A 10582-nucleotide genomic window follows, 5' to 3' on the forward strand; every position below is an offset into this window, starting at 1 on the left:
AGCGCCCGACTGGGTCCGGTAGTTAGCACGCCTGGAGCCCGTCCCGAGGTCCTACCTGTCCTGCCGGTCCGAGGAGTTGGGTAATTTTTCTCTAAATCCATTTCGATTTTTCAGAACTTGGTGGAATGGACAGAGGGGAAAAAAGTTTCCACTTTTTTTGTGCTTCTTTTTTTTTTCCCCCCCTCTGGTGCCAGGGGCCGCTCACAGGTCGGAATAATTCAAGCCTTCCGCTCCCCCGCCGAGCTGGGGTAGCTGATCACTGAGCTGAAACTAAACGTTTTAGGTGGAAAAAAAGCGTCCGAAGGCACCGTGAAATGATTAAGGAACTAAAGAGCTTCTCGCCATGTGAGATCATGTCCTGTTCTCGCCAACATCACAAGATGTCCCCAGACACGCCGCGCCCCCAGCGTGCGGCCCCGCACTGCGGGCCCAGAGCGAGGCAAGGCTGTCCGCGCCGTGCGGCTGGGCCTGTTCAGCTGGCCAGACGGGGCGAGCCGGGCCGGACCGGGCCGGAGCAGTGCCGAAGGCCGGGAGAACAGCAGTGCCACCGCCGTGCCGCCCTGGACTTTTATAGAGGGTTGGGGGGAAGGGAAGGAAGGCTACAGACAACCGGGAGCTAGCCCGCGCACTTACGGGAAGGGGCCGACCAAAGGCGAGCCCGGAGCCCTGGCCTCACGGCAGCACCTTCTACAAACCCCTATGTCTTGGAGTCGCGGCCCTATGCGCAGTGCGCGGGGCCGGGGACCCCTCTAGGTGCAAACCCTGACGTGTAGGCGGGTGCCGGGCGGGTTTTTGTTTTTAAAGAAATTATCCAATCTGCCACGCAGGTGCTTTTGAGGGGGTTGGGGGCGCAAAGGCAAGCGGCATTGCCAGGCATCCAGCTTCCTCAGATTCACCCCTAGGGCGGCGCCCGCCCCCAGAGCTCCCAGCCACCCCACGCCCCACCCCAATTTGCAGCTCTAATACTATCGCTGGGTCCCTGACTCTAGGGCAGTGCCAGAATTCTAAACCCCCCTGGTCCCACTCAGACCCCTGGTCGCAGTTCTCTTCCCCACACCATGTCTCATTCTGGACCAGTGCACAGAAATTAAGCTGTGAAACGCTGGAGATAAAATCTGGACCTCCGCTTTGGAGCATCCGGGCTGAGCAGAACCATCTCAGGAGGTGCTGGAGATTGGCGGGAGTCCTAAACGGTTTACCCTGGCCCATAAATAGAATCCCTTTGCCCTCAAGCCCCAAGACGTTGCGGCGTCCACGAGTCCCAGGACTTGATTCTAGACGGGAAATCAGCCCGAGAGAGACCCGGCAGAGGTGTGGCATGTCCAGCCCGCTGTCTTCGGCCCAGCCTCAAGATCTCCCTTCTCTCCCCCTCCCCAGTCCCGAGTCCAGCTGCTGGGCCACTGGAAGCCCGTGGGGCCCGGTTGCGGGGTGGTCGCAGGGGCAAGGTTCTCCAGGGGCGGGGATGGGGGTGGGGGGGTGGGAAGCGCTCCGCAGGAGGACTCTTGGCCCGCGGGACAATGGCAGTTTCGGAAAGTGAATCGCCCTCAGCGAGAGTGTTGTTTGTTTGTTGGAAGGGGTGGTCACGAGGCTGGGCCACAACCTAGGGGGAAGTGCCCAGAGCTCCAGAAAAGGGGTGGGGGGCGCAGCGGGGACCGGACATCGCTTATCCACTGAGCTGATTTCGCCACAATCGGAAACGTGGTTGGGAATTCCCGGGCGGCCCCCATCACCACCACCAAGTAGTCTGCGCAGCCCCCCTGCGCCGCCTCCCTCCTGCAGCCTGTGGATCTGGTTCCCAGTCCGAAGATTTGATTTTTGGTCATCTTGGAGGGCTCGATTCTTCCCCTCCGCAGCCTGGCCCCAGCCCCGGCGTCCTGCCCTTCTGCTTAGCGAGCGCAGAGCGGCTACGCCAAGGAAGAGCGGCCTGTCCGCAGACAGAGATCAAAAGCCCTCCCGGAATTGACATTTCACCCTGGGCTGGGGGCGGGAGTCGTTTTGTTTTGTTTTCTATTTAGAGAGTTTGTTTTCTTTTTGTTTTCTGTGAGTTTTATTTTCATTATCTATGAGAGAGTCTTTTGCTTCAGGTGTTTTGCGTGTTTTTTCGCGGATTTCATTTTAGCGGGTGTTGCTTTGTAAGTCTTGTTGTTCTTTGGGGTGGGTTTTGTTTTCTGTCTTGTGTGTTTTGATTTTGTGTGTGTTTTATACTCTGTCCTTGTAGGTTGTCTTTCTGTGTGTCGTTTGGAAGGTTGTTCCTTCTGCGTGGTGCTTTGATTTTTGTATTAGTGGGTGTCGTTTGTGTGTTTTGCGTTAGGTGAATTTTGTTTTGTTTTCTTCGATTTTGATTTTGTTTTTATAAACCGTGCGTTTGGATGGGGATTTTGGTTTATGTTTTCGTGTGTTGGCTTTAGTTTTTGTGTTTGTGGGATGCTTTGATGAGGTTTGCGTGTCTGTTTTGGCTTTGTGGAGCTTTTGGATTAGGAAAGAGACACCCGCCATTACTCCGCTGCAGTTCGCATCCAGGAAGCGCAGAGGGTTAGGCCAAGCGTCACGAAGGATGGATTCTTCGTGTTTCGAAATCCCTGACCCCCGCGCCGCCGCGTGCTACTCTGCGCGCTCCAGATCAACGCAAAAAAATATTGTGCGTTCCCGAGGGGGCGCCCGCCCTTAGTCATAAAACCGCGGGGTCATGTGGCGCTAGTGCCCAAGTCAGAATTCACAGAGCCCCCCTTCGCGGAGTACCCAGGCCCAGCCGCCGCCCTGTTGCCCACCCTGTTCTCTGCGGCTGCATCTCCCCTAGCGCCTGGTCAGTGTGCTTCTGACCTCCCCGACTCCCGCCGCGTCAGACCAAGGGCTGGCTCCCGGCCACGGAGCAGGTGGCAAACCTCTTCGGAGGACACGGAACTGACGCTGCGGCCCTAGAGATACTGGGCAGGTGGCTAGGGATGCGTGGAGTCGAGGCTCAGATCGGCGTCGGGACCCCCGAAAAATCCCCCGTCTCATTTGTCTGCAGCCCTAGGATCCTAGAAACACAACTCCACTCAGCTTTCGGTTTGGAGAGCCTGCCCAGGTTTGCATCCATAGACACATAAATCCACACTCGAACATACGCATACACAGCTAGAGAGAGTCAACGCTTTGGTAGCAGCGGCCTGCATGGCGGAACCTGCGTGGGCACCACCTCCAGGGGAAGCCGAACTGCAGTGCCCGGGAATGTTCCAAGGACGGAAAAGACATTCTTTCTGTCCACATTGCCAGAACTTCAACCTCGATACACCTGGATCTGTTTAACGCTGCATCAGGGAGAAAAGGAAAGGCAAATTTAAAGAGGCAGAAAGACATGCTAGCTAAACCGGCGAGGGAATGCGGGAGAATCTATAGAGAAACAAACAAACTTGGAGAGGAAGAGACAAAACTGTGGGCAAAGGCAGACTGGAGGCCCAAGAAAGGGGCTGGCGCGGAAGCTTCACCGGCCCCTGCGCGCTCTGGCATTTTCTGAGAGGGGGAAAGCAGAAACCGAGGACAGAGTGACAGGAAAAGAAGAGTCACAGGAGGGGTTGGCCTACGCACGCTGCCAGCTTCCCTCTCTACCCTAGGACGCTGCGATTTAGGGAGGGGGAGGCCGACGTGGGGACGTGAGGAGCCTAGGTCCGGATCTTCTACTCAGCCAGGAGACAATCGGGGACTCCAGGGTTTGTGGAGCGGGGACTGTGGCTGGGTTCCGGCCCGGCGCCCCCCGCCACCCCCAGCACGAAATCCAGCAAAGGCTGGGCCACCGCGGTCCGCCGCTGGGCCTCCCCTCTGTGCGAGCCCTGGGAGAAGCCGCGGGGGAACGATCCTGGCCTTTGGGGCTCTGGGCTGCATGGAGCCCGCGCTGAGAGTGGGTGGGAGCCGACGTCCAGGCAGGAGGCGAGGAGAAGGCCCCGCCCTAAAGCTGGGGGCCCAGTTCTGGGGGCTGCTGAGGCCGCAGCTGGACTCACAGGATTCCAGGTCCGAGCTGCACGCACGTGGCACTGAACCTTGGGCAGGCGGGCCCATAATGCCCAGCCCCGCCCCGCTTCGTTTGCGGGGCCTGGATGGTGTCAGCATTGAGGGTGGACGCCGAGTCGCGGCGAGTAGGTCCCTCGCGGTACAAACTTGGGGCTAGGGATGGCGCCCGGGTGGATGGGGACGCCTCTCCACTTTCAACTCCCTGGAAGCAGAGCGCAAAAAGCGCGCAACGCGCGGGCCTGTCGCCGCCGCAGGTTTTCAAGCGGCGCCTGCGGCAGAAAGGGGCTGAAGACTGGTTTGGGTCAAAGCGCCCTTTTCTGCCGCTAGTGGGGTCCTCTACGCGTAAAGGGCTTCGAACTCGGGCTGCTGGCTCTCCTGGGCAGCATGTGCTAGCGGCTCGCCGCTCGGTTGCCGCTGGAAAACACCACGGGTCTGTGTTCGCGGAATCTGGTGCTTATGGTGGGTTATTGTTATCGTTGATTACTTTACCGCCTTTCATGTTTTAAAGTGTTATTGGGAGAAGCCTTAAGGAGTGTAGACCTGGGTGGTTTGGATGGGTTCATTTTAACTCAAATCCAGTGATTCAATTCAGTTCCACGACTGGTTTCCAGTGTACAGGTACACATGGCAGATGTCAGGTGTATGCTGTATACGTATGTCCAGAGACGATTTGAAGGCAACTCTTGGAGAATTTTGAGTTAAAATTCCTCCTAGAGTTACATTAGAAATGTAATATGAAAAACAGACAGTTAAATTTAAATTTTGCCAACACGTTCCAGCAATCCACTATCACCCAAGAATCCAAAACGGGGGCATTGAAAAGATTTACTGGCACTCTGCTTGTTTAACATTGAAAACAATTGTAAATCGTTTTCTTTATTCTTATATTTTTTCCTTTTAAATTTAACAATGCCATAATTTGTAAGTAATAAAATCATATGTTACTAAAATCATACACATGTAGGATGTTTTATTTCTAGCAATATTGATATGAAGAACTGTTAGCGCTCCCCACCCCTTTTTCTTCTGGTATTTCTCCGTGTAATGTGAGCTTTAAATATTCATGCACCAGCCCAGACTTGGATTTATTTAATAGGTTTTAAACGAATAACATTTTAATGTGATATAATGTGATTCCATGAAATATTGAAATATAGAGGCGCCTACTTTCACAAGGGATTTTGAGTGAGTGCACAGGTTAAACGATTCTTGAAGTTTTCGGACCCAGATCAGAAGGTTAAAGGGAAGTGAAGCCCACCTGTAAGTAGGCCCTTTAATGCTATCGCTTACTTCAGTCTCCATTTTTCTGTAATAACTTCAGAACATTAGCAGAGGTCACAGCAGGATTGTGCGTTTTCCCTGGAGCCTATAGTGTGACCCTGCAAAGACCTCAGTCTGTGGCAGGTTGTGGACTGATTTTTTTTTTTTTTTTTGAGGGGTAGTTTTATAGGGAGGAGAGGGGACTGTGTCTGGAGGACTTGAAAACATGCCTGAAATAAAACTGTGCTCTAAAAATCTTTCAGATTTGCTGCTGATGACCTGTTTTTAACAACTTGACCGGCTATTTGGCTATTTGCTGGCAGCCTCCTGTAGGACTCAGCCTAGAGTAAGATGGAAAAGAGGAGCTGGGCTTGGGTCCAGAGGGTCTTTGAGGTGATCCCTGCAGCCAGCCCCACTGTGTAGTGATCACCAGAGACACCTTCCACTGTGCTTGTCTTCTTTACTTTACACTGAAGATGGGGGCCAGACCTTCAGACATTGAATGCCAATCGCCTGAAAATTTGTCTCCAAGAAGAAAACTTCAAAATGTCGCCTAAATTATTTTCAGTCATATGAAAGCCATTTGGCATGCCAAGTTGGTACAAGGAGCTTATGAACGTAGAACAAGAAAGTCATGTCCTCCCCCCTAAATCATGAAGATATTTCTAATGGGAAATCATGCTGCTGTATTCTCCTTAAAAACATGTAAGTGTCTGCCTATCACACAAGGAAACTAACAATCTGCTATTATTTAAGAATCCAAAATGGGGCGTTGAAAAGATTGGAAGTCTAGGACAAAACGTACTAAAAAATCATACTAAATTATTCATACTAAAATGAAATTTTCAGTGAGAGCAATTTTTAGGACAACTGTTGGTAATTTTCTGGAGAGAGCTTTATAAATTCTCCCAGAAAAACAATTAGGGAATATCTATTTAGATTTTATATTTACAGTGTGTGTGTGTGTGTGTGTGTGTGTGTTGTACACATGTGCAGGCATAGGCAGGCTGAGAGCACACAGATAGCTTCTTATTAGGCACAAATTCTTACAAACAAGGTATGAGATGGAAACAGTTTGGTGAATTGAAAGTGGGGAGATGTTTTTCCTACTTTGGTGTAGCAGTTGGTGTCTCATTTCTCAATTTGCAGGTAGATTTGTGTACCCATGAAGTGACAAAAGAGAATTAGGCGGGATGAAAACCTGCTGGTGTCTGCAGGCGGTGCCTCAAAGAACTCCTTTGGACACACGCTCCTGGTGGTGGGGAGTTTGCTGCCTCTAAACCAGGCCTGACCTTTTGTCTTTTGACCTCTGATGCATGAAATTAGGTAGCAAAAGAAAATGCAAAGGAAAGGATACAAAAACATGGAAAAACAACCCTCCTTGACAATAGTCATTGTATCAGATCATGGAGGAGCTGACCTGCACAGCCCGAAGTGCTTGTTTATAAGGCTTCAGGTCTTCCTGGCCACTGGTGTTCCTGTTCTCCTTTGTGAGGGAGCTGCATTTGTTGGAGGAGGGATTAAGCACTCTTTTTAATTAAGTTCAGTGCTGGGTTTTGTCCTGGCTCCTTTCACCAAAGCCTGGTTTTTGAGCGCTTGGTTCCTCCATTTCCTCTGAGGCCTTCAGTACAGACCTGGTGCCCTGGTTGCACCAACCCAGGCAGCTCAGGAGACCCAGAGGAAAGTTCTGCCCCTCAAGTCCTTCTGGCCACCCAGGCAGAAGCTGTTTCCCAGCTGGCATGGGGGAGGGGGAGAGGTGCCCTTCCTGGTCCAGAAGGGCCACATACCTCCAGGTGGATAGCCCTTCACTTTTACTCCAGGTCATCTGATGCCTGAGGTACTGGGGTTCCCTGTCCCCGGGGCCTAATGGGCCAGCTCAGTGCCCTTCACTGTCATGAGTGTCAGGGAGGAGGGCAAGAACATTTGCAGAGAAGCCCTCAGTGAATCTCCACATAGCAGTCATTTGATCCTCACTGCCACCCTGGGGAGGGGTGCACAGCCCCATGTGAGGAGTCAGAGTGTAATGTCACTTGAGCCCCAGGCCGTGTCCAGCAGAGAAAGACCTCAACTTAGTCCATAAAAGTGTGAGAATGGATGTAAGCAAAGGGGACTGTGGAAAAACTGAGCAGGGTGGTCAAGGCAGACTCTGGAAAGAGGGAAGTCAGACAAGACCTTTGTGGGGGAGTGGCCTAAATGAGTGTCCAAGGTTGAGTAGACCATTACTAGATAAATAAGGACATAGAGAGCATGGTTAATATTCCCATTTTGAAGATAAGGCTACTGGATATCAACGTATAAGCAAAATGCTATGAAAAGAGCTGACCAAGGGTTTGGGGAGCAATAGGAATGGCAGTTGCTTCTGAGGGAAGGAATTCACTGGACAGAAGGGCAAAGGAAGGAGAATGGATAAAGCGGGCAAGCCCCTGTCACACCTCCCTTCAGATTGCCAGAGCAGCAGCTGCAGATACTCTCTTCTTACCAGATGGAGTGAGTGGACCCCAAGGGTCAGAGGGAGAGGAAAGGGAAAGGCTTTAGGACCAAAGGAGAGAAACACAGGAGAGTTTGATTTCTGTCAATTTTCTACCTTCTGCCCTGGGAAATTTGTAATGAAGATCAAAAACCTCAGCCTGGGAACAAAAGCTTCAGCCTGGAATGCTCCCCGTGCACCTTACTATAACCTCCCAGGCTGTGGGAGACCCTTCCAGAGCTAGAGCCGGTGGCCACCACTCACTGCTCAAGCCACATAGCCCTGAGCTCTCCCTTCCTTGTTTCCCTGTGTGTTTGTGATGGACTATTTGTGTCCAGTCCTCACCACTCCTCCCCGTCTGTGAACTCCTAGAGGCAAGATTCCACCTCCAGGACCCAGGATGTTCCCTTGAACTGTAGCGTCTAAACTTCAGTGTGAGAAGAGTCACATGTAGATCCCTGGGCCCCAGCTCCAGAGAGCTTGATTTAGTGGGATGGGACAGAGCTTGGAGCCTAAGTGTTTAGTGACTTCCTCAGGTGAGTCAGATGCACGAGGTACCTGAGCCATCCACTGAGAGGCACCGGATTAAAAGCTTTTCCAGGGCAAGGTCTAAACTGCTGTGATCCATCGACTCCTGCCCCCCTCACCAGGGCTACACTTGTCCAAACATTGAGAACTTAGAGCTTGTCAGGGTGGCAGCACCCAAATCCCAAAAGTAACAGCAACCCTATTTGCAAACCATTCTCAGTGTGCCCTCCAAGGACCAAAGAACCATCTGTCTCCTCCCCTCATTTTAATTTAATGCCATTCAACAAAGAGAGACCACTGCTTAGTCCTAGAGGGAGACAAGACTCTCCTGCCTTTGAGTTGCTCAGTCAGGTCAGAGACACAAGCCTATAGTATAAGGTAGAAGCTGATCAAGCTTTGGATTAAATACAGTAGGAAAATGAAGGAGGAATCCCTTTTTGCTAGGGGGAACGTATGAAGATTTCTTGAAGGAGGTGGTATTTGACCTAAGCCTTGAAGACTGAATTAGAAAAGATAGGAAGAAGCGTGCTATAGGCTAAGGATTCAGTATGAGCAATGGCTTAAAGACGGAAAATGCTTGGCCTGTTTAGGAACTGGCAGAGCAGCAGGATAGAGTGTTTGCTCCCGGCTGATGAAACTGGGACCAGCTGAGGAAACGGAATCCCCAAGGATACACAGTAAGAATTGCATTAGAGCAATATCATAGTTTCAAGCATATAGCCACCACTCCTAGGTGGTACCCATGGGACCATCTGAACTTCCTTCTGAGCTTTGCCAGACCCCTCTTCTTGGTGAACCCCCTGGCTAAGCAGAAGTCACTGCCGCTGGCTTTTGTGGGCTTTGGTGTCTGCATTATGCCTAGGGTCACTCCACGTGTGAGCACCTCAGGCTCTCTCTGGGTCCCCCACTTCTGTTAATATCTTTGGCACACTACCATAGCAGTTTGTCCTCACGCTTTCCTCTCCTGAGAGCAGGGAGAGTGTCTGATCCATCTCTGCAGCTCCAGTGCAGCATAGGGCTTGCAAGTAGGACTTGCTCATTTTAGTTGAATGCCCAATGAATGAAAAAATGTGATGAAGAGGACATCCTTTCTGGACTGGCCTCTACAGTCCATGACTTATGCTTTCCACTTTACCACACACATCCTAGCATTGTGACTTCACTTCTCTGCCCCTCAGTTTGCTAACCAGTTTGCTATAAGGAGGTGATTGTCATCCACTCAATCCACCTCTCAGGGCTGTTGTGAGGACCAAATGATTTAATAACCTGGCACTTGCTACAGGAAGTATTGTTACCATGGGTTTAGATTTCCCCACGCTGTTTAAAGAAAGTCCTTTCTGGTTGACTCAATATATTTCTCCTTTGGTGGAAGAGCTGATGGCCTAGCATTTGACAGGAGCTATGAGTGAAGGTTTGTATAGGAAGAGGTCAACAGTACTCATGTGTTGAAAAATTGTGTGGTTCTTTTTGAAGTATCCTTTGCCAGCACTGCAAGAGAGGAAGCAAAGAACAAGAAATTCAACTCAAGCACATCTGAGAGTCATAGGTTAACAGCTGTCATGATACTGCTGCTAAATTTCTGAAAAGACAATGTTGGATGTAGAATTGCTGACAAAAAACACAGCTGGGTAGAGCTGGCAGGGGAAGAAAACCTTAGCTCCTAGAGGGAAAATGCAAAGACATAATTGCAGTCAATAGTACATTAACGAGGTGAGCTCTACACACACGTATCCTATACATTGTAGAAAGAATGTCACTCGTGGGAAAGAAGGTTCAGAAAGATGAGTCATAAGTCATATGTTCTGTCTGATTTCTCCCCCAGCCCCTAACCCCAGGAGTCTTCAAGTGGGTATTCTTTTCAGAGAGAATCTAGACTAGGCCAGAGCCTCAAAGATAGTACGACCAGCAGTCTATCAATTAATGTATTGCTAAAGTAATAATAAATCAGTAGATAGTTCATTAATAGCACAGGGGTTTGGAGTAGTGAATGAGCCTCATTAAATTGTATAAGCTGTATCTAGGCTGGCCTCTCTACAGCATCCCTGTAAATAGTCATTCAACCTGAGCTTAAATACACCCAGGGACAGTGAGTTCACTAACCACTGATTTAAAAACCACTGATGGAATTGGTATTGTGGAATGGCTGCCGAGAAGTTCTTCTCTTCATTGAGCACACATCGGCTTCTATATAACTTCTGTCCACTGGTCCTGGTTCTGTCTTTTGGGGATTGTTTCCCTCAGGAAAGAACAAACAAGGTGGCACAGTGAAGGTTGCTGTGAAGATATCTGCTCAGACGAGGGGAAATTCAACACCTCCCCTATGTCATTGGACAAATAATC

At 50.5% G+C, this 10582-nt stretch overlaps 1 protein-coding gene across 7 annotated transcripts in view; it reads right to left on the bottom strand.

Moving 5' to 3' along the window:
• PAX5 (paired box 5) overlaps window positions 1–201 on the bottom strand; it is a 186667-nt gene extending 186466 nt beyond the window's left edge. For all 7 annotated transcript variants that reach the window (XM_019729118.2, XM_019729113.2, XM_019729111.2 and 4 more), the window contains exon 1: window positions 56–201. In XM_019729118.2, the coding sequence (XP_019584677.1) occupies window positions 56–101 (46 nt within the window). In that variant the 5' untranslated portion in view covers window positions 102–201. The remainder of the gene's footprint in view (window positions 1–55) is intronic.
• Between the last annotated feature and the right edge of the window lie 10381 nt (window positions 202–10582).

Source organism: Rhinolophus sinicus, linkage group LG04 (assembly GCF_036562045.2).
Source record: "Rhinolophus sinicus isolate RSC01 linkage group LG04, ASM3656204v1, whole genome shotgun sequence".
Taxonomy (NCBI): Eukaryota; Metazoa; Chordata; class Mammalia; order Chiroptera; family Rhinolophidae; genus Rhinolophus; species Rhinolophus sinicus.